The sequence below is a fragment of the Natrix helvetica genome (genome assembly GCF_964273705.1).
Source record: "Natrix helvetica genome assembly, chromosome: 2".
NCBI classification, from domain to species: domain Eukaryota; kingdom Metazoa; phylum Chordata; class Lepidosauria; order Squamata; family Natricidae; genus Natrix; species Natrix helvetica.
This window is the reverse complement of record NC_138552.1, coordinates 248,035,740-248,060,700: the sequence shown is the minus strand read 5'-3', so window position 1 is coordinate 248,060,700 and position 24,961 is coordinate 248,035,740. Positions and strand designations below refer to the sequence as shown.

The window sequence follows — 24,961 nt, the reverse complement described above, 5'->3', positions numbered from 1 at the left end:
TTTAATTACAACTTAAAAATAGTAATCTTAATGAAAACTTTTAACAAAGCTGTTTTAAGAATCATTCAGTCAATATAGGCATCCCATAAGAAGAAAACAGTATATCAATGTAATAACATTTCTTGCAGATTGCTAAATGTACTTCCTTGATTAGAGAAAGGAAAATGCTTATAGATTTCTTGCATGAAACACAAAAAAGTGCACTTATGACTTGCTAATTTGATTACAAAAAAAATAGATGAAAATGAAAAAAACAGTTATTTTATAACCATAGAATAAGAGATAAATTTGTAATCATGCTTATATTTGCTGCAAAGGAATTTTTTTATCTTTTCTTTCTGCACTTTTGATTTTTCTCTTTTTCCCCCTTTTGTTTTCTTTATTCTCTATTAGCTTGTGTTAGATTTTATCTTTTAAAAATACTTTTAACAGAATTTATTTAAAAATATTAACATCATCTTTATTTAAAGATTTGGTTTCTCTGAATTGACAATATAGTTTAAGATAAAATTTTCTTGCACAAATTTAAGTTGAACTTGCATTCAAATGAAATGTGGATTTGTTTCTGTATATTTATAACTAGGAGACATTACAGAGAATTGAGGTTGGCTAAGGACAATTCCTGTAAGATCCTCAGATTTCTAAACATTTGAAAAGTCAGTACTGTCAAAACTAGATCTGCTGCTTATGCTTAAAAGATGTATCAACAAAAACCCTGGGAGTTAACTAAAGAAAGAACATTATAGCATTCTTTAAGGTGAGTTTTTACAATAACACAAAAAACAATGAGGTTGCTAAAGTAATTTCTAAAATGTTCCAAATAATTGCAATCATTACTACAATACATACACAGGCACAAATATGATATAATGCACACACATATTACAGCTTTTATTAAATAACAAAGTTCATAATAATTTCAGGTTTGGAGGACAGATTCAGTAAATAAAAATACATTAGAAATAACATATCATGATCACTGTTAGATTTCCCATCTGAAAACACCTAGGGCAGACAAACCTTTAAAACTGATCATATTAACATTGACTCACCTCTTGCTAAAACAACCCCAGAAGCTAAGAAACATTTTTGCTCAAAATTCATCATACATGTTAAAATACTATTTTATAGGATCTAAGTAATGATATCATACATGGATTTATTGGGAAGAAATCTATTTAAATTTAAAGAAGAATTTATAATGTTTTGTACTAAATGAAGTTAAGGAAAGCAAGTTGGGAGGTGTGATTATATCCATACATTATAAAATTTAGTTACGCACCAATCCTTATTTATCACTTCTGATAAGCTTTTTCACAATGCTTTCCACTGTGTATGTAGCAATAATATGGACCCTTCTGCTCTTTAACATGTTAGTTGAAAGAGAATAGTTGAATTAGTTAATTTAACAATGAGTTGAAAAAAACTCTGTTCTGCATCTATTGGATCACAAACAGCCAAAGAAAAAGTATAAGTATAATGCAATTGGAATGGCTCATTCTATAAGGAATTGCTAAAGAGTGAGCTGCAATGACACTGTAAAGTTTTATGGAAAAAGGCAACAACCACCGATGTCTTAGTTTCACTGTCTCCCAGGATTCAGGTGACTGAAATCAAGCTGTAGAAGACTTTGTGCATGTGTATATCTCTTTTTATTATTCTGCTTGCAAGAGGACGGAAGTGAAAGACAAGTTATCTTTCTCAACTCTGCCTGGATCCTGAAATTATAAATCACATATAATTCATGTGAAACTACTACCAGTAGATGATAAACCAGTGATGGCAAACCTATGGCACGCGTGCCACAGGTAGCACGCGTAGCCATTTGTCAGGGCACACGAGGCGCTGCCCTGTCAGCTGGCCAGCACGCATGCGTGCGCTGGTCAGTTGAGTTCACCCTTTTTTAAAGCCATTTTCCCCCTCCCTAGGCTCGAGACTTTATAGGACCTTGGGGAGGGCGAAAAGAGCCTCCCCCGCCACCCTGGAGGCCCTCCGGAGGCTTCATGAGCTTCCGTGAAGCCTCCAGAGCGTAGAAAGTCCGTTCGGGAATGGATTTCCGTTTTGCACGAAGGGTCGTTTTGAGTGCTCCGAAGGCTTCAGGGACCGTCCGGAGACTTCCCTGAATAATAATAATAAATAATAATAATAAATTTATTTCTTAGCCGCACCCTCTCCCGAAGGACTCGGGGTGGCGTACAATAAAAGACACATAAAATACAATATGGACAATACACACACAAAATAAACGAAAACGTGTACATGGAGGAGGTAGGCAGATGAATAAAAACAATTAAAAACACAATTTAAAATCCCCTAATAAAATTCCAAAAACCACAAAATTAAAAAAAAACCGTCAGGAGCAGTGTGAACGAACTATGGTTGAGCCAGGCCAGCTACTTGGAATAGGTGGGTCTTTGGAGCGCTCAAAACAACCCTCCGAGCAAACTGGAAGTCACTACCGGTTTGCTTGGAGGGTTGTTTGACTGCTCCAAAGGCTTCAGGAAAACATCCTGAAGGTCCCTGAAGCCTCCGGAGGGCGTCCGGTTGGGGGGGAGGCTGTTTTTGCCTTCCCCAGGCTCCTATAAAGCCTCTGGAGCCTGGGGAGGGCGAAAAAAGCATGTAAAATGGGGGGGAGCACCTGTAGTGCGCACATGTGCACTGGTAGGTCGCGCATTGCATTATGGGTGTGGCACGCCTGCACCTGACCCCCCTGCGTTCCCCCGTTATGGCCCGCGAGCCAAAAAAGGTTTGCCATCGCTGTGATAAACCATTCAAATAAGTTGGATCCAAACTATGATTTTTTATCTTCATTTAAGAGACAACTTTGGCTAGGGTGGTGTAAACTCTGCATAGCTGCCATTAATGGCAAAAGATCAAATTTCAGGAAGTGTAACTATAGTATTTCAATGAAAAAGGCCTGAATCCAGAGATCCAGGAAAGAGAATTCTAATTAGTAAAACCTCTAGAATAGCCTGAAATATATCTTAGCATGATGACAATAAAATAATTGGTCAAATTCCTGATGCTTTGCCCTGCCATAAAAATTCATTTTTGCTATTCAGATTTAGGGCAACATGTTTCAATTACTCTGAATCCTGAATGCCTTCAGGTCTAATTAAACCCTTACGGGGGGAAATGAAATTACAGGAATTAGTATTTTGAAATTATTATGCATGGTAACCTAACATGGACTTCCTCAACCCGGTTTCCTCCAGGTTTATCTGCTTGCTCAAATTACATTGCAACCTATCTCACAGATGCGACCCCTGGTGGCTAACAACACAATACAAAACAATACAAAATAGACTATCAACAAAAGTGTAAAAATCTAAATAGCCAAAAACAAACCCCGTAAAAGCTCAATAGCAATGTCTCACAGATCATTTAACTTCCCAGCCCCCATGCTTTGAGCACATCCAGGTGTACAGTGCTTATTGAAGGGGCAGAAATGTGTTGCACAACTACAAAAACAGAAAGACACATGATTTAGAGCAAAACAGCTGGAGTGACGACGGAGGCTGTATGTTACATGCACATACCCATTTAGTTGAACCTTTTATGTAGGGATTTTGTAATGTCTGAAAGCCCCCTCTTAAAATTGTTCATTTAGATATTGTTTTATATCAGATCGTACATTTGGATGTTATAAATGCAAAAAAATTACCTGCTGAATATATCTATCTGTGGTTTTCCACATATAATAATATTCAATGATACTAGTCAAAGATTTCCAAGGAAGCTGAAAAACATTAAATATAAAATTACATTTTTAAAAAGGAAATGATGAAACAGTTGGGCTATTGGAGAAAAACTATTTTTGTAGAGATGAAAGTCACATAAAACCTAGACATAAGGGCATAACATTATGTAACATCTGTACCACTCTCCTCTCAAGGATAAGGGAAGGTAGACAGCATATACTATTCTAATGGATTCCATATATCTTTTGATGCATCTCCATTGAACACCAATAGCTGGACAGCTTCTAAAACTAACATACTATTACCTAAGTGCAAAGATTCATACATCGGATTCCCAGTAGAGGTTTGAACCCAAAGAATCCCCTTAAGTTCCAGTTATCTATGTTTGACAAGTTCCAAATGAGACAAAAACTGTCACATAATGCCTCCTGGTGGTCATTTAAGCTATGTGTGATGTGATTTGATGTCAATGAGCGCAGTTGGGAAAGAGGAGAAGATCTTCTGATAGTTTCAAGTGAATATATGTTAAGAGCTTGGTAAACTCTTGACCGAAATATAATTTCTTTTTTCTAACTGGAATATATGATACACTTGTCCACTATTCTTTGAATTTAAAACTGTAAGAAACACTGTTAAAGAATTCAAAAACTTTGTCCCTAGGGGAAAAATAATTCTTCTATTTAAGTCTTTTTCAGGAGCAATTTCTTCCTGTACTAAACAAAGGGGAAATGGCTCTTATGTTGTACTACATATCTCAGAGATGGCTAGATTCTCCTATGAAGATTTCTGACTTTTAAATATCAATTAGTTAAATGTTTCTATTATGAACGATAAAACTGGAGAGTTTTTCTGTCTCCCACCCCCCACCCACCCCCATGACAAAGCTCTGGATTTCAAGTTTAGGGAGATTTGTTAAATCTAGTTCTTTTTCCAAGCTCAAAAACTATGAACTTGAGTTGGTGCAGTCAACTCCCACTCCTAGGAAATTGATTTAGTAATGCAGAACCATCAACATTCTTCATTTCCAAAAATATTGGAAACTTCAAATGAGTTTATATTACAGGATCCAATCCGGTTTGGTCACCGGGACCAGAGGGTTAATCTTCCGAGCTTTTGAACTAATTCTGGAGCCCAGGTTGAACCCTGCAACATTATCCTGGTACACATGTACTTGCTTCATTCATGAGTTTATATTATATTTGTGCTGTACTGGTTTCTGATTAATATCCAAGGGCAATTCCAAGTGCTGGTTGTAGTTTATAAAGATTTATATGCTAGGCACTGAAATGTCTTCAGGATTGCTTTCTCCAACTGGAAGAGGCCTGCTTATCTCATTTGTCCTGAGAGAAACTGCGCAGGTACTGGATTTCTGTGGTACACTTGGAAACAGCCTCCTACTTCAATGAGGACTGGCTCTTACATTTCAACCTTCCAGAAACCAGCAACATCAGAATTGTTTTGGAGATCCTACTGTAATGCAGGATGCCTAGAAAAAATGATTGCACTTTTTGGCATTTTGGATTTTATCATAATTCTAATCATGTAATTTTAATTTTTTATTGTATATGTTTTTATTTTTATGTTTCATTACTATAAACTATTCTCAGGATTGCATAATGTAACAATCCTGATAAATAAATAAAATAAATGGGCATAATTCGGTGTATTTATATCTAATGCTAAAAATAAAATTATTAGAAACTCCTACAAATATTTTGAATATTGGTTGGGTTTATTTATTTCTAAATTGTGGAATTATAAGAGGTGCAAAACCTCTGGCCTGTTTACTACCATTAAACTAGAAATGCTAAATGCACTACCAAGAATAACAAATGAGACATAATGGAAGTATATTTCAACAATATCCCAGGTCCCTCAGTTCTGCATATGAGAATACAGTGTACCTCTGAAAAGTATGTTTTATAGATGTATACAAAAAATTGTATTGCACACTTTCAATTGGAAGTTAATCCATTCTTTCTCCTTGCTGCTTTCTAAGATCCCCAGCCCTACTAACAAGAATTGTTGAAGTTTTAGTGGCCTAAGTACCTCTGTCATCTCAGGTAGTGTACACTGTACAGTATATAGAAAAATAGGCTCATAATAACAGATCTTTAGTTTAATTGACTGTGGAATAGGGAAAAAAGCTATAAAGGCTTAAGGGCAATTTAATAATTATTTAGATATGTCTACTTACAAAATCTTGTCGTATGTCATTGAAGTCTTTGCCATATTTCTCTAGGGCTTCTTCAAACAAACTAGCCTCTGATGCTGACCATTCTTCCATTTCATCTCTACAAAGAACAGGACCTCCAAGGGGAACCAAAACACTAATAGCACTGCTCAGGTCATAGTTGTGTTTATGTAATGTATCCATTGCATGAAACTAGGAATGAAAAGGATTAGATATAAGTATTAAATAATAATAATATATTAAATACATTTTTGGATAAAATGTTACAATGAATCATTTAACCTATCATGTTAAGCCATTGAACCAGTAATTCTCAGAAAGTGAGATATCACTGATGCAAGGTCAGCAAGCATGGATAGGGAGCACTGCTGAAACAGTGGAAATTAAACTAATGGAATTAAGCTACCATAGGTATTAGAGCAAATTCTTATCAAACTATGCCTAAAATTAAGGGGCTGTGATTTAAAGTCAAGTCCAGTTCAAGGAGCTTGTCATGTGTCTTGTTAGGACTATGTACATCTTCAACATAGTATTATAACTTAGCAAATCAACCTATCAAGGCAGTCATGAACTGAAGTGTAAATTTATTTCAGTTTAGTAAATCAGTTATGGAGAGTCCAGATTTGATGACTATTTTGCTTCATCTGGAGTTGCTGGCAACAACTGACGTTACAATTCCATTTCTATGGAATACCATTTCCTTGGGAAATGCTGATGAGAATTGACTGAAGACTCTCCAACATTACTAGATAGCCAATTAGTTTTATCATCTAATTTTGATGGTTAGGCTAATATTGTTTTGGACCTAATTATCTTAGCTCTCAATTTCTTTATACAAGCTTTGCTTTGCCCTGACACAGTCACCTATTAGACTTCACACCAAAAAACAGATCAGTCTTTTGCTGCCATACTTCCTCAATATACAAGTTTCTCATTCTTATAATTCAGTTCATAGTATGCCAAGTAAGGCAACCCCTAGAAGTAATTTGGAAATAATTGTGTTTTACTTCCTCATCCTCATTATTTTTGCCTTTCCATGATGCATGGATTTGTTTTGGGCTGAGGAGAAATGATAAAAATCCGTGTATTAAATTCAATTCTTACTTCCATTCTCTTCCATTCATTATATAGAGGAAAAACGAATGAAGGTTGTGTAATATACAAGCACAAGCTAGTAATTCATAATACATGAAGAAGCTGGCATGATAATAAAAGAAATTCTCTGCCTTCTGATTCTGGTTTGATTAGTTGCAGGAAAATATAATCCTGGCTTTAGGTGCCACAAAGCAATAACACAAGTAGGGCGAAATAAGCACAATGTCGTTAATATAATGATACAATGATAAAAAAGAATCACACTCATTCTAGATCTTCATGAGTTAACTAGATTTTCTGGGTACATACTATATTGTTTAAAGTATTTATTTATTTAGATACCGCCTTTTATTCTTTTTACAAATAACTCAAGCTGGCTAACATATTCAACACAATATCCAATCTGGGTTGATCACTGGGGAGGGGACCAGAGGTTTAATCTTCCAAGCTTCTGTATTCATGCTGGGGTACATCTTCAGGGAACTTCTCTCTACTGAAGTATGTGCATTGTGCTATATTGTATGCATCATATTTATATGGTACCTGCCTATTGGTTGATTGGTATGTTGATGGCCAGCAATTAGCTGTCATTTGTGCTGCCAAGTCCTTGGCTCCTAAGTACCCAATAAATGGTGGTAAATCAGAATTCTTGTTGACTGACAAGGGACTCGTTCCCAGGCTTCAATCATTTCTCTGGCTATCTTTGTACCTGCACTCTGTGTACAATCTTAGTAGCTGCAAAAATTGAATGTACGCTTTATTCATTGCAAATTCTACGAATGAATTTGGGTTTCCTTGTCTGACAGCTCTCCTGTGTTCTTCCAATCTGGTTGTTAACTTCTTACCCATCTGTCCTAATAGTCACAGGGACAATCTATACAGGGGATCCGGTAGATTACATTAGAAGTATCTCCCACCTCCAAGCAATCTTTGCAAAGCATGATTTGTCTTTGTATGGTAGCCTCTGGGCGGTGTGTGATGCCCACTTGCAGATCTCAGAAGCTGTGTTCTACTGCTTCTGAAATGCTTTTGATGTATGGCAATATGTGTCAAATAGTTGATCTTGCACCTTCTTTCTTCCCTTTTCTCCTTTGTATGTGTTGTGCAAGGCATCTTGCAATAAATGCTTGTGGGTACCCATTCTGCTGAATTGTGCACGTCGGTACTTTTCAATTGTTTAGCTTTCTGGGTACTACAGTGTATTCTTACCCTACCATAGAATGTTTTGATGCAACTCTTTTTGTGTGCTGTTGTTACTGAAACTAAAGAATGAGTGGAGTGTTGGTGACTTTGCAATAAATTGTGGTTTCTGGGTTTCCATCTTCTTGCCTGTTGAATAGCATGTCTAAAAATGTACCGTATTTTTCGGAGTATAAGATGCACCTTTTTTCTTCAAAAAAGAGGCTGAAAATCTAGATGCGTCTTATACATCAAATACAGCATTTTTTGTCTCCCGAAACCCCGCCCCCTTCACCAAAATGGCCATGCATACCCTTACGGAGGCTTTCAGAGACCTCCTGGGGACTGGAGAGGGCAGAAATGAGCAAAAAATGGGCCGTTTTTGCCCCCCCCAGCCCCCAGCAGCACTCTATAAGCTTCCATAAGGCTATGCATGCAATTTTTTTGACAAAAAACAGGACCGTTTTTTGCTCGTTTTTGCCCCCCCCAGGAGCACTCTGCAAGCCCCCCCCCGGCTATTCATGCCTTTTTTGGGGGGGGGAAATGGGCCTGTTTTCGCAAAAAACAGGCCGTTTTGGGGAGGTTTGCAGAGTGCAAAAACTTTTTTCTTCCTTTTGGAAAGCTCTTTAACAGATTGACAAGTGCTGTGCCAGCAGAAACAAAGTCTTAAGTGCTGCAGAATGTCAGCGATTTCCTTCTCCAGCACATAAATACACCTACCTACCTACTCTCTCTTTCTCCATACCTACCTACCTACTGCATTTCTCTCTCTCTCTCTCTCATTTCTCTCTCTATCCCTCTACCTACCAACCTACCTACCCTCTCTCTCTCCCTACCTATCTACTGTATTTCTACCCTTCTCTATTTCTTTCTTTCTCTATCCCTCTACCTACCAACATACCTACTCTCTCTCTTTCCCTACCTATCTACTGTATTTCTCTCTCTATCTCTATTTCTCTCTATATAGCCCTCTACCTACCTACCTACCTACCTATCTACATTCTCTCTCCCCTTACTTACCTACTGTATTTCCCTAGCTCTATTTCTATCTCTCTATCCCTTTATCTACCTACCTACCTATCCTCTCTCTCTCTCCCTACCTACCTACCTACTGTATTTCTCTCTCTTTCTCTTCCTCTCTATCCCTCTATCTACTTACCTACTGTTTTTTTTTAATTTACCTCTTCAAAACCTTGGTGCTCCGGTGTGTCTTACACTCTGAAAAATATGGTAATTGTCTAGCCGTTTCCTCCTCCATTGTGAATTGTATATATGGGAAGATGGGAGTTCAGTAGGGTATAAAAGTCTTTCAATGCATTTCTTTTGATGATGACAAACATGTAGTCCATGTAACAATAGCAAATTTTCAGTGTATAGTTTTGAAATGCATGTTGTTCTCGTTCACACAGGATAGTTTCTGTAATGAATCCTGAGAGTGGGGGTCTCTTTTATTTGCTTATACATTTCCCTTCTGAATGTGATGTTGGCAGTATATTTTCTCCTCCTATTTTCCCAACAACCCGGGACTGACCCAGAGTTACCCTGCTGGCTTTACACAAAGCAGCTGCACCTCCTTCACTTTTTCTTTTTGTTATTATTCCTATTATTATTTATTTATTATTTATTTATTTATTTATTTATTTATTTATTTATTTATTTATTTATTTATTTATTTATTTATTTATTTATTTATTTATTTATTATTTATTTATTATTTATTTATTTATTATTTATTTATTATTTATTTATTTTTGTTTTATTTATTTTATTTGTTCTTATTTCTTTTTTAGAATATTTTTCTGCTCTTCTTATTTTACTATTTGTCTTTGTATCCAAGTAATAAAAGTAATAAAAATTGAGAAATAACATCTTTAGTACTTTCCTAAGTTAAAGAGCAAAAAAGAAAAAAGAAAAAAGCAGAGGAATTGTAATGATGCCAAGGAGAAAAACAATAAGAGAGTAATTAAAAATAGAAAAATAATTAACTGTTGTTCTAGTGTCTCATTGTAAGAGGAATTTGACAATGGATATCCTCAGTCGTAGTATGACATTCCAAACATACATCAAGCATTTTTCTCATTATTTGTTCATGCAGAAATCTTCAGGTGGCCCAAACTATGCATTTAGAAGACAGTTGTAGCAGTCTGCCAGGAACCAATCATTTCTTACTGACAGTTCCTCGCTGGATCTGCAAAACCCTTATTTGTCAATCCCTCTTTTCAAATTCACCATGAACAACTGTATAGTTATAACTCTTTACATTCTTAAGACAATATAATGACAGAATATAAAGATTGGAAGGGATTTTGAAGAACTGTTTTGAAGATCTGGACGTATCACAACTTTTTCCCCCTTCGGGCGTCGGCAGCGCATGACACATCCAGCACGTGGACCGTGAGACAGCCCTGATCTAGACCAACTCTCTGACAAGTTTAGGGATCTATTATTCCAGTAACTCTAATAGATGGCTATGCAGACATTATTAAACACCTCCACCTCTATATGGCCACTATCTAAATTAGAGAAAAAACAGAATTTTTTAGGAATCCAATAATTACTTCTACTAGATTAAACAGCTAAACATTAATGTGTATTACCTGGGCATGGGGAAAAATTGGGAGTTGCCGGGGGGACTGGGGATGGGGACTGCATGACTTTTACTGGTCTAGAATTCTGTCATTAACACATTAGGCACTCAATACTGTTGCTACATGCATTTATTAGTCTTTAATTCTGGTTTAAAAAGCAAATTAGAACTCAAATTACTATTACTGTGTATTAGGGCAACACAATAATTTTGAAAGAACTGCTACACAATGAGGTATGTGAATAAGACCTCTTATTCAATCATCAAAGCAAACATATTCTTTGTAAGGCTCATGGAGCTGGTTTGAAAGCTACTCCTACTTATTTTGGTATGTGTGTACATGCACAGCCACTTCATGTTTTGTATCTGCAGCCTATTCACTTTGCTTTCGTCCTATTGCAATGGCTGTGTGTAAAAATGCCTGTACAAATTAGTCACACGTAGTTTCTGAAGTAGCTGATCAAATGATGCAATGGCTTTAACCATTCAAACAATGGTGATTTGTTCATGTTACCATACATTACAAATATCTCTTCTGAATACTTTGTACAGTTCAACTGGATATATCCACACTAATTGTGCAAATTTTTTCACTACATACAATAAACATAGAGAGATATGAAATTATTTACTACAGGGAAAAAAGTAAAAATAACAATTCTATCTTTTTTAATATTCCTAGCAAAATCATCATCATTCTGTAAGTTCTAATTCTCTTTAAATAAATCAAAGAATATTTTAAAGCAATTAACCAGTACAACTCACCACCTGCTAAGATTAGTTAATAAAGCAACTAGCAAGAGTTGGGTTGAATATTTTACATCCATTGTATATATGCAAAATCCTCAACAACAATCAATCAATATATCATGGCAGGATTTAATTTGTCTCTTTAGCAAACTATTCTTTCAAACGAAGTATATTTCAAGGATTATCTCACCAAAGTGATATCCCGCGAAGCAGCAGCTGCACTCATGTGTAAACTAGGTTGTCTTACAGAACTACTGCAGTCTAGAGCTCGTGCAAAAGTACCAACAGCACTGAAGAAGAGAAGCAACATTATGAGAATAATGAAACTGAGATAATTTTAATACACTGTGACAGAAATGGACCCTTTCACCCACTAATATATGTCATTGTTGATTAGCATGCACATTCAACTGCATTACAGAATTTCAAAGAATTTGTAGAATTTGATCCAGCACAGAATGTTTATTTAGTATGATGAGACTACCTTTTAAAATGGCAGGTATAAAACTGGGCAATGAAAGGGAAAGCTTTACTACAAAATATGGTAATCTATATTTTGATACACAGAATACTAACAAAATTAATTTAATTTTTTAAGAAGATTAACTCCTAATTTTTTAACAATAGATTAATTCTTGCATTCCTTAAATATTTTATTTTTTTACTCTTTCTCCTTTTTCCACTTAGCACAAAGTCTGTAGTCCTTAGTATACAATTATACAATTGTTGTATTGGGATTCTTATAATTTCCAATACAACCACAGACTTCATACCTATATTTCAATAGCACAAAGAGAAACATAATGTTTAAAGAACATTCTTTGAATTATTTCCCAACTATGCAATCATTACTTTTCTATAGTTCATAGAACATTTATAAATACCAGAATTAGTCAAATATATTCCACTTGGTAGGATTTTGTGAACTACGTTGAGATTTAACAAATAGGTAGTAGTTTGCTTCCCACATGACTAGTGTGGAAAGAATGACTTAGAATATATTGTAGTATAAGTAAATATATAAATTAACCCACCCTCAGAATTATTCCAAAATGTCAACTTTCAACTTCAAGAAAAACATTTCAAATTATATTTTATTTTCTTTTTTTAAGATCCGCTTTTAAAAGAAATGCCATAGTATTTTCCAACTGGGCGGTTTATATTGTAAAGTAAGGTAAACTGTATTTCTTGTAATAATTTACAAAAGTGGGTGAGGCAATCCACTCTTCATTTTCCTCAATCTTTCTTATTTTAGAGGACTTTTATATGAAATTGGACCACTACTTTCACTTTATTGAAAGACCACTACTGAGTGATTAATGTTCCTTGGTTGACATGTTCTTTTAGTTTATTTTTGGTAGTGCTTATCATGAGTGTTTTTCTCTGTATAACAGTAATCTGGCCTTTCTTTTCACTCATTTGCTCATGCATGACAGTTATGTATTTACATTAACAACATTCTTACCCTGAGAATATATAGCTACTTATGAAATATAAATGGCAGTCACCCTCACAGAGATATAGTCTATCAACCACTATTAGCAAAGTAAATAATTATCTGCTGCATTTTATCCTTCCTTTCCTTAAGCAGTATTACTTTGTTTTTAAAATATTTTTTATGTTTGTTTGCTGCCCATTTACTGCCCATTCTAGGCCACAAGTAGACTAAGTAGGTTTAGAGGATAACAACCAAAATGATAGGGGTCCTACAAGGAAAAAACGATATATTACTGTCACTCAAGGCAAATTGACAAACAGTTCTTTTGGTTTGATGGACAATTTAGGGTTAGTGAATACATAGACAGAAAAATGAGAATATACTTACTTTTCAGAAAGACGAAGATTCTTCTCAAGAACAGATAAGTTGTGGGTTTCAAAGAATTTGGCTAATTGGATCTTAAGTGGAGACTCTACCAAAGACTTTTCTGATTATAACGCCTTGAGTGTGGGTTATAACAGTAAGTCTACAAAGATGATTAGGGGATTGAAAGCTAAAACATATGAAGAATAATTGCAGGAATTGGGTATATCTAGTTTAATGAAAAGAAGTACGAGGGATGACAAGATAGCAGTGTTCCAATATAAGGGGCTGACACAAAGAAGAGAGAGTCAAGCTATTCTCCAAATCACTTGAAGGCAGTACAAGAAACAATGGATGGAAACTAATCAAGGAGAGAACCAACCTAGAACTAAGGAGAAATTTCCTGGCAGAATAATTAATCAGAGGAACAGCTTGCCTCCAGAAATTGTGGGTGCTCCAACAATGGAAGTTTTTAAGAAGAGATTGAACAACCATTTGTCTGAAATTGTATAGAGTTTCCTGCTTGAGCAGAGGATGGGACTAAAAGGCTTCCAAAGTCCCTTCCAACTCTATTATTTTGTACTTCTTTTAAATAGAAATGAAATATTAATAATTAATTGTAAATTAACAAAGTATTTTGGAAACAACTTAAATAAAGGTTACTAATTTAACAATGGTTTGGGATGGAAGTAAGAGGTTCATTAATATAACATAATACTGAAGTTAAAAAGAAGAATGGAGAGAAAATACAGCCTATTTTGGATGAGATAAAAAGAAAACAAAGAACAATTAAAGGAACCTCCAGGCAAGATAAATATCTCTAATCGAATTAAATTGTTGCAACAACAGCTAATATTTGCAAATAACCCAGGGAAACGGTTAACTTATGAAACTTATAAGAAACTAAAATGATATTGAAACTTCAAGAGAAAGTCGTTGAACTAGGGATAGCCCTCAACTTATGACTGTTTGTTTAATGACTAAAGATATGATAGCCTCGGAAAAGGTCATTTAAGACCTGTATTCGCTCCTACATCCAAGGTCAGAGCTAATGACTTGAAGTCATATAAACAGTTCAATGAAGATATAAACAGATTACAGCTCTGCTAATAAAAAAATCATGTTAGGGAAATAAGAAGTGGTCTTAATATAATATAATAATTATTGGGAATTGGGCAATATATAAATGAAATACATATAAAAATAAAAGAGAGATTTATTATAATACAAGTTATTTATGATATAAATCAATGCTGCAATGTCAACTGGGAATACTGTGTACAGTTCTGAACTCCATACCTCATAAAGGATATAGTAGAGTTAGAGATTTAATAGAGGACAGCAGCTTCTCTATGAAGAATGGATACGACATTTGAGAATGTTTTGTTTAGAAATGAGTGAATAAGAGTAGTCATGATTTAGGCATAGAAAGTTTGCATGGTATAGATAGATAGATAGATAAAGTAGACAAGGAAAAGCTATTTTATATTTTCCAAAATACTAGAACCAGAGTTCATTGAAACTGAATTCTGGAAGAAATGCTACAGACAAAATGCACAATTAAACTTTGGAATTGTCTACCATAAGATGCGGTACTGGCTACTAGCTTGGTTGGTCCCAAGAAAAGATTAGGTTAATTTTTGTAAGTCATGGGGATCAACAGCTATTAGTCTTGATGGTCATGTGAGTGCCTCTGAAGGCCATCTGTTGGCAAACTAGTAGGTTTCCTCGTGTAGTTGGCTGATCACAGTCATAAGACTTCTAAACTATATGGGCCACAGATCCAATCCAGTAGAGTAACACTTATGCTTGAGACTGTACTCAAAGTTTCAAAAAGTATGGCAACAGGATGGAAGAGGCGAATTTGATAGTCAAACTGGAATCTCACCAGACTATAAAATTAAATTAAAATTATTTCAGCAAGCCTGACTGTTAAAACATTAACAAATACTACTTCACACTCCATTACATTATTCAAAGTCAAATTGGGTATATAAATCTTACCGTGCTACCACTAAAAATTGGTCAATCTGATGATCAGTGAGATGGCTATCTGGATCCCAAACTTTTACTTCAAGTTTTGCCTGTTCCCTGTCATCTGTTTCTCCTGGAAGAAAAAACATATCAGATTAAACTTAACTGGTTAAATAAGCAATCAAAAGATTATTTCAGGAAGAAACAGTTGCTATCACATAACCCATAAAATATAACATTTTTTACAGATGCCTTCATTTGATAATAAACATCTGAATTGGGAATCTTATATCCACTTCAAATTTCTCTAAAACTTTATCAAGTACTAGCCAGTCCAGGACCTCTTTGGTCATTTTTAAGTGATATTTCAGAAATGGAGAAATAGAATGACCATGGGTGGGCAAAAAACAAGTGGTAAGAGGAGTGACTTTCAATTGCCTGTCAGTTTCCCCATTGATATTGCTTGCAGAAAGCTGGCAGGAGCTTGGAAATCGCTCCTCCCCCTCCCCTCCTCCTCAGAACTGTCTATCACTTTGGTGAGGGGAAGAGAAACAGAGCTGTGCACTGCAAGAAAACTGCTCCCAATCCCACCATGTCCCTAAGGGTGCTTTCTGTCCAGGGATCTGTCAACCACCAACATCCCTGAGCCAGCTCTATCGTGCCAGCAGCCATCAGACACTCCTTCATCCTACCCTCAACTGCCCACTGTTGTTAAGAAATTTCAGATTTCAGTCTCTGTTCTAAAGCAGCCAATCACTGCTTACCAGTCAGGCCTTGCAACCAGATAATTGAGTGCAGGGACCAGAAGGAGACAGGAAAGAGGATGAAGATATGACAATCCCATCTATGTACTATGCAACCTGCAGGTTTCTGTTTAGTGTAGTTGGAAGGTGTGATGGAGCTTAAGCAGCCACAGGAGTCATGGATACCAGCATTTTGTAAGTTAGCCCATTTGAGCTACCCTGGTTCAATCACTGTTGCCTAGACGTTCCAATTTTGCTCAACAGATTACAAAGAGACACAACAGTTTTAGTAGTTCATAGATATCCAACCCACGTTCACGTAATTACATCCATTTCTTTTGTTTCAACAGAGTCCCGACAGTACTTAAATATATACTTACTCACCAACTTAATTACTTATAGATCTCTGCTTCTTAGTCACCAATTCAACATAAAATTAATTTATAGCTTTTTCTGAATGCAGTGTCATTTGTCCTTGCAACAAAAAGCAATTAGACAATATTTGTGCAATTCAGTAATCCATATCTTTCTTTCTGTGGCTAGACAGCTTGTCTCTGATCTTTACTTCCACTATTTTTTCTTGCAGAAAAAAACCCCACATCACATCAGTGGTCTGCATCTCCAAATTGTCCAAATGAAGACACAATATGCAAAGTTCAAGTTTGTAAATCTTTATTTATACAGGGTGCATTGTTGAAAAATTCAATAATTCAATTTCTACTTTCACCTCAAAATAAATCCTTTATAACACCTATTATCATTTTCTGGGCACATCAGCATTTTCTGGAGATTCTACAAATATGGATAGATATCAAGATAACCAGATAATCAAGGTGTCTTTTTTTGCTTGAAGAAATTACCAGTAAATTAAACAGTCACAAAATGCCTACTATTGGAAATAAAGTAAAGCCATGATTAGCCCTGCAGGATAATTTTATCTTAGCTTTTAGAGTTGTGGTTTTCAGTCAACTGTGCCAAGGTTTATTTGAGTGTTCAGAAAAGTCTGCAGGTATACTGCAACAAGGAGCAAGAAGTGCTGCACACTTGTGCAGTCAGAACTTCACTTCCCTGACATCAACAGGGGTTGACCTGCCTCTATTTTTCCTTCCGAACCCAAGAAACCTGTGATGTCAAAGGACTTCCAGTTTCGCGACCTAGAAATCTTACTTATGAGATAGGTGCTTTGAGATGGAATAAGGTTGGAAAAGTCACTCTTCCCGAGGGTTAGGAAAATATTTTCCATATTTTCATTTTAGAAAACCAGCAATAACATTTCCAATAATTAAAACTGTAGTTAATATTTTAGAACAAGGTTTAATGTATACATTTGAAAAATTAAATTATAAATTATTTTTTGGGATTTTGTATATAATTGAAATATAAAGTATTAATTTATTGACATTGTCCAGTATGTACTACGATTACTAATAGACAATTAAATGTATCCTGAGAAACCTAATATTACTTTCACTTATTTATACTTTATCATTCCATTGTATTGCTTTGATATTTTTTAAAAGTCATCTTTCTTCCATGAAGCTTAGCATACTGGATATACTCATCCTTCTACTTTTTCCTATGAAGCCATTTAGCCTGAAAAAATAACTAGCCTGGTATACTTCATTGCTACAGGCAATTTGAATTTGATTCTCCTCTAATACGCTAATTGCAACTGATCCTATTAGTAATATATTTAATTTTTGAGAAAAATCATAGGGCATGTTCGTCCCTGAAGCATATTCAACACAGACTGTAGATGAAATTAGTTTTATGAACAACATTAGGAATAAAAATGTTCTGGCAATTCCTCCAATCACTGAACAGGGGGTTGGAATAGAAGGTCTCCAAGGTCCCTTTTAACTCAGGACTCTGTTACTCTGTTAATTCATTTCATCCATGACCCACAGAAACTGCCACAAAAACCACTTTTTCTACCACGTTCCCTAAAAAGAGAAGGTGAAAGATTGGATGAAAATTGTCTAGGCAGATGGGATCAAGAGACTGGGGCAGACTGCAGCTTCCTTGAAAGGTCCCAGGAATGTTCACTCCTGCAATGAAGAATTTATCACTGCCTGAACCTACCATACCTAGTCGTCACTGTTCTGGAGGCTTTCACCAGGCAGGAGGGACAGTGTTCTAATTGACTGGTGGTTGTGCTGAGGACCCTGAATACTTGATCAAATCCAAAAACATTAAATTGTTCCCAGATAACTGGATAAGATCTTTCCATAGACATTTCTAATAGATCTGCATCACACATGTATTACAACTGGAAATGGATTCAAATGACTTTGTCAAGTGTTCCACAAATTCTCTGCATGGCCCTCAAGATGATCAACTGAGCCTCCCATCACAGTAAGGATGGATGATTCTGAACAGGAATGCCAGGCAACATGCTGCAGATGCAATAAGGGCAGTGAAAGAATAGTGTTTCACTGCTCTTATCACCACAAGGTAACACATGTCTAGTCAGATTCATCTCTCGTTTTCCTTCAGCGGCTGTTTAGACATCTCTTTGCCCTTTTCAGAACCCACAGCTCCTGTGTGAGCCATAGGTAGTGTCATGAGCATATGATCAATAGAGGCTACACAGATGTGATCCTATCCAAAGGTTCAGTTGCCCTTTGGTTCTAGGACATAACCAGAACTTCAGCAGAATATCTGCCAGTTCCCTCCGAAACCCATTTGGGCCAATCGGTTGTTGGAGGCAGACGACTTGAATGGCTCAGGCCCCCTTGTGGATACCAGGACATGATCTAACCATCATTAGTATTGAATCATTGACTGCCTGTGAGCACTTGATATTGGAAGTACTGTTTTGCAATAGTTCAGTCCTTCTTCGTCAGTCAGTCCCAATCTCTGCCAATGAGGAAAAGAGGTTGGACAATGTCCAATGGATATGTAGTGTATCAGACAATTTAATTCTTCCCCTATTGTTTAATATCTATTTGAAGTTGCAGGGAGAAGTTACCCTTTGGTTCAGGATCAGATATCATTCAATTATACTTCACGGTCCTGGGTTGGGGGATGCTACAAAGGACTTTTCTCAGTGCTCAGAGTGTCTCCAGAGCAAGATGGAGTTTCATCATAGTTTTCAGTCTGTCCCTGAGTTGTCTCTTGAGAGGGAGGCTCCTGAGAGATATCCAAATCTTGAGTGTCCTCTTATTGTTTGAATGGCAGATAAAGCCTGTGACCTGGAGGGCAACAGCCCAGCTTTGGCTGGTGCACTAGTTCTATGGCACAAGGCTCTGGCTATATTCACTACCTGCCTAGACTAATGCAATGGGCTCTATATGAGGCTCCATTTGTGGACAGCTTGAAAACAATGCACTGATGATGTTACCTGGCTGGGTAATAAAACATCTAAAAGCAAGCATTCAAGCTCAGAGAGCCCCAAGGAGTTCAAAGTTCAAATTTCTGCTACATATATTCTCTTCTACTGGCACTTGGAAACAGGATGTGTTGGGCTGCTTACTAGCAGGTGTTATCTATAAGGAACATAGAATATTTTTGTTATATGCCCTACACTGGCTAAGTATAGGTTTATAGATATAATTCAAAGTGCTAGCTTTGACTTATAAAGCCCTATGTGGTTTGATGGAACCAATCTGGTACAAGGCAGATTGGTAGAAACTGGGAGTCTTTGAGTTCTAGTCCTGCCATTGCTACAAAGCCTGCTGGGCAACTGTGACTAGTAACTCTCTCACAGCCCTGGGAAGGAAACAATGGTAAACCACATCTTAAATCTTGCCAAGAAAACTGCAGGGACTTGTCCAATAGTTGCCTGGAGTATACCATGACTTGAAGATAGATACATGCACCATTGTTTGATTCCTAGGTACTTGAAGGATTGTCTCTTCCAAGTGAAATCTACCTGTCTGGTATGTTCTTCCTGGAAAAACTATTAATTGCTTTCTACATTCATGAAGTGATGAGAGCTGAGTTAGAAAGTGCTGCTTTCCTTTTGCGGTGCCAAGTCTTGTGGAATGGCCTCTTCTCGGAAATCAGATTTGTTCCTTCCTTAATGGTATTGCAAAAAAAAATTAAATGAATTTTTCTGGAGGGCATTTAATTTTTCTGGAGGGCATTTAATATAAGGTGACCAGATTTTAACATTGGTAAAGGGAGAGACCATTGACCGGGGGGCGGGGGGTCTTGATTAAAAATTTGGTCTATATGGAGCAACAAAAATTTTCATAGAACCACAAAATAGTATTGTAATATATATATATATTTAAAACAATTAACCAATGGAACGACTTGCCACCAGAAGTTGTAAATGCTCCAAGACTTGACATTTTTAAGAAGAGATTGGACAAGTGGTGTGGGGTTTCCTGCCTGAGCAGGGAGTTCGACTAGAAGACCTCCAAGGTCCCTTCCAATTCTTGTTATTCTGACTGCCAAGCGCTCTGGAGCAGGGAGAACCCCAAGGGGAACAGCTGGGGGTCGTCACCAAAGGAAGGGATACCTTTCCAGGACAACCACCCCACCAAAGCGGGGTGGCGGGGGGGAAGCCCAGGACGGAAGCTCACCGTTGGAAACGGCTCCCAAGGCTCATCCCGCTCCTTCTTCGATCTCTTGCCGCCGGCCCTCTTCGCCGGGGAAGGTAAATCAAGTCGGACCAGCTCTCTACGAGCCACTTCCGGTTCCTGGGCGGGGCCTCGGGGATGGCGCTCCGGGCGGGAATCAGGGCTGCGGAAATTTTGGTTCCGGGAGATTCTAACGGTGTGAGTCTATGGAGATTCTCAGCCATCCCGAAGGTGGTTTTGCCTAGGGGGTGCTTTCTCTTGCGTCCTCACCCTTCCCTCCCCGATCCTAAAAGAGAAGGGAGCAATGGAGCGATCCACAAATGGCCATTGGGTGATAAGGGGGGATCCGAAGGGGATCCATCTCCTTCCCCCGATCCCTTTTGCTTTGTGTCTGATCCTGCCCGGGAGAGAAGCCCACACTCTTTTGAATGGGGCTGGCCCCGTTTGCCCGCCTGGCCACGCGCTGAGCCCGCAGGCTCCACAATCCGAGTGCCGCGCCTCGCTCCGATCCGTTGGCTCCCAGCCAGCCGGTCACCCTGGGCACGCTGCTGGCGGGGCGGATTGAAGAGGGGACATCACCCATCTTTGCCTGGGTTCCACACACGCGGTGGGGTTGTTGGAGGGGGAATCCGGTGGTCATAAGGATCCGGGGGGGATCCGGGGGTTGTCTGGATCCGGTCCGGGAGGGGGGATTTCTCCGTGGAGGGCTGGGAGCCAGGCGCAAATGGGCGATGCTTCTGTGAGAATGAAGGCAAGGATGGTATTTTTTAAAATAATTGGGTGGAGGTCGCAACGCCCCCTGGGAGGGTCCATTCTCTTGTACCGGGTGTGGGAAATTTCTCCTAGATCTCGTTTGGGTGTGAAGGGGAGGGGAAGAATCCCCAACGCCAAAGGGGGGGAGAGATCTGGGGATAAATCTGTAGAGGGGTTCTGATTCTATCCGCGCCCCCTCCCCCTATACCGTTCCGCAATCGGATCCGCTGTTTTAGAATCGGTGGGGAATGCATCTAGGGTTGTTTTGATGTGACAAAAGCCCGAGCACATAAGGCTAAGGTGACCAGACGTCCCGCTTTTGGCGCATTCTTTCCAAAAATCGGGACTTTTTAAAAACGCCACGGGATATGGGACAAATTGAAAAAAATCGGGACTCTCCCGCCAAAAGCGGGAAGTCTGGTTGCCTTAATTTAATGTGAAGTATGTCACTTTCATTGCATTATTATATTTCTATATAATTTTCAATTTTTACACATTCATGTTAAACTGTTACTGAATTTTTTTATTATATTATGTTTAAATTTTTTATGTTTAACCATGTTATTACTGCAAATTGTCAGCAGTCTGTCATTGATTAAGAAAGGAATACATATGATAAATAATATATAATAAGATAGTTTGCTCTTTTCAGTAACTCATAATCAAGATTGGTTGGATTTTGTTTTAATTATTATTATTAAAATGAGTAAGCACATAAAATACCATATTCATCTTTCTTTTAAAATGCTCTAATTTTTGAATCACTGAATCATTTTTGTAAGTTTCAATTACCATATTTTTCGGTATTTTTCATTTTTCCCTCAAAAATGAGGCTGAAAATCTGGGTCTTATACACTGAATGCAGCATTTTTTGCCTCCTGAAACCACTCTCCCTTCACCAAAATGGCCATGCATAGCCCTTAGGATGCTTTCAGAGTGCTTCTGGGGGCTGAGGAAGGCAGAAATGAGCAAAAAACAGACCGTTTTTTGCTCAATTTCCCCCTCCCCAGCCCACAGGAGCACTCTATAAGCCTCCTAAAGACTATGCATGCCCCTTTTTTTGACAAAAAACGGCCCATTTTCGTGAAAAATGGGCTGGTTTTTTGCTTGTTTTTGCCCCCCCCCATCCCCACCCCGCAGGAGCACTCTACAAGCCTCCTTAAGGCTGTGCAAGGCCGTTTTGGAAAAAAAAATAGGCCCGTTTTCACAAAAAACGGGACATATTGGGGAGGTCTGCAAAGTGCAAAAACTTCTTTTTTTTAATTTGCCTCCTCAAAATCTTGGTGAGTCTTATACTCCAAAAAAATACGGTAAGACTAAAAATATAAACTTAAAAATAAAGTTTCCAGAAGCACAAATATGAACCTGTTCCAAACATATTCCCTGTGTAATGTATTATTTGTAATAATAATTGTAACAATAATCCGATTTTCATCATGCTGATTTAACTTTAAAAAAACCAAACCCAATTCTAAGTGTCATTTATAATTAGGGGCTAAAATTCAAAATAAGCTACATCAGAGAAACAATAGTATCTTCACATTATTCCACAATCAATTATACTAAATCAGTATTTCACCAGAGTATACACACATATATAGGTGTGTATATACACACTCTATACAAGTCCATTATTATATAGAAAAAGTACAGCAACCAGAAGATTTGCAAATGCTTTAAACATATACTGAGTCTATTTCTTTATACGGCTTTCACATTATTTGTTCAAGCACTAAAGTTAATTTCACAGGACATGGAATGGCCAATCTGGGCCCTAAATCAAAGGCACAGAAACCAAACAACCCAACATACAAGGTATATTATGGCATTTTAAAAAATTTCTATTTAGAAACTGGATATTTAAACTGTTTAAAAAAACATCTTTGGGATCCACATGGTACATATTCATATTACTTACAAACTGGAATATACAAAACTGTATCATTTACAAAAAAATGTTGGAAAATGTTAAATATAGCATGCTTACCTTCTGAGAGAATATCTGGTACATCAGCTTGATACCTGGGTCCAACTCTGATTTCACCTTTGTCTGCCAGAAGTGTTTTCAGTGATGGGTCATACACCAGAGAATAAAAGAAAGTATCCTAAGATGAGAAAAGTGAATAAAATAAATAAAAGCAAACAAGGAAATTCTACACCCTTCATTCTAAATGTTCCTAGTCTAAATGGCTGAAAGATAAGACACAGTGGTTGAGGCTGCTAGGCACTAAAACTGGAGAATAGTGGTGATTGCTACCTCCTCCGCTAAAACAGTTTTTTTAAAGAAAATACTTAAATGATCCTTGGGATATTAAATTTGAGTTATAGAAGTCACTTTGATGAAACTGAACAAAGGTTGCAAATCATTGTAAACCAGGAATAGGCAATTTGATGGCCGCAGTGGCACAGTGGTCAGAATGCAGTATTGCAGGCTACTTCTGCTGACTGCCAGCTGACCACAATTTGGCAGTTCAAATCTCACCAGGCTCAAGGTCAACTCAGCCTTCCATCCTTCCAAGGTCGGCAAAATGAGGACCCAGATTGTTGGGGGCAATATGCTGACTCTGTAAATATGCTTATAGAGGGCTGTAAAGCACTGTAAAGCAGTATATAAGTCTAAGTGCCATTGCTATTACTATTTAGAGTTTTCAACTATGTCTATAAATACCAGGTTGATTTCACTGATACAGAGAATGCACAGAATAGCTTCTTGTTGTATTTTATGTTTTATTAACCTCATACATCTTTTAAAAAGATAAGAAAAGAGTAAGATCCCAAGCATATATTATTCTTATTAAGGGACACACCTTTTTAGCAGCACAGGTAATCATCGACAAAATTGGAATCTTGGTTGTTGAGTGAAGCAGTTAAGAGACAGACAGACATGTGATTGTTTCACTCAACTATCACAATCCTGTCACTCACGGTTGCAGTCATTAAGCAATCTCCTGAGTTGTTAAATGGGTATGGCGAAAGAGTTGCCTGCCAGGAGGATTTCAGCTCTGTGTGGAGGTGAAATCCACCTGGCTGGAAGCCTTTTTGCTGCCAGATGTTCCAGCAGCCCACTGAAGGATTTCTCCTTCCTTCCATGCATGGAGGAAAAATCCTTCAGCAGAATTTCAGCTCCATTCCTGCAAGTTGTTGAGGGAATTTCTGCTCCCCTCTTTGCAGAGAGGGAAAATCCTTCTTCTGTATTTCAGCTCCATTCTTGCAGGCCACTGAGCTATTTTAATTCCCCTTGATTCTCTCTGCTTGCAATCCTTCCTGTTGGCTTTCCCACTGACTCTCTAGGTAAGCAGGTAGAGAAGATTACAATGATTGCAGGGCACTTGGCAAAAATGTGTAAATGTGAGCCAGTTGCCAAGTACCAAAAATCCAATAATGTGACCATGAGGGGGGGGGGGTGTTACAAAATATTACAATTGTGTTTTATGTTATAAGTCAACAACTGCTTGTATTTAAATTATTACAATTTACCTGTCCAATTAATTTTCATTAGCCTATTTTAAGTACTCAGGTTGTGTGAAGCATTTAAAAGAGGTGCTTTGCAAAATGTGTTTGCATGAAGAGTTTTAAGTACCTGAATGAGCTTGCAAAGGGCAAAGCTGACTGAATGCTTCAAAATGTAGTGCTTCATTTGCACTAACATTCCTTG

At 37.4% G+C, this 24,961-nt stretch overlaps 1 protein-coding gene across 1 annotated transcript in view; it reads right to left on the bottom strand.

Annotated features, from left to right (window-relative positions):
* Positions 1–24,961, bottom strand: part of MTA3 (metastasis associated 1 family member 3) — a 138,143-nt gene that overhangs the window by 57,307 nt on the left and 55,875 nt on the right. The window contains exons 6-10 of the mRNA XM_081942716.1: positions 23,294–23,411; positions 15,312–15,414; positions 11,697–11,796; positions 5,899–6,087; positions 3,665–3,739 (exon numbers count right to left, since the gene is read on the bottom strand). Of these exons, the coding sequence (XP_081798842.1) occupies positions 3,665–3,739; positions 5,899–6,087; positions 11,697–11,796; positions 15,312–15,414; positions 23,294–23,411 (585 nt within the window). The remainder of the gene's footprint in view (positions 1–3,664; positions 3,740–5,898; positions 6,088–11,696; positions 11,797–15,311; positions 15,415–23,293; positions 23,412–24,961) is intronic.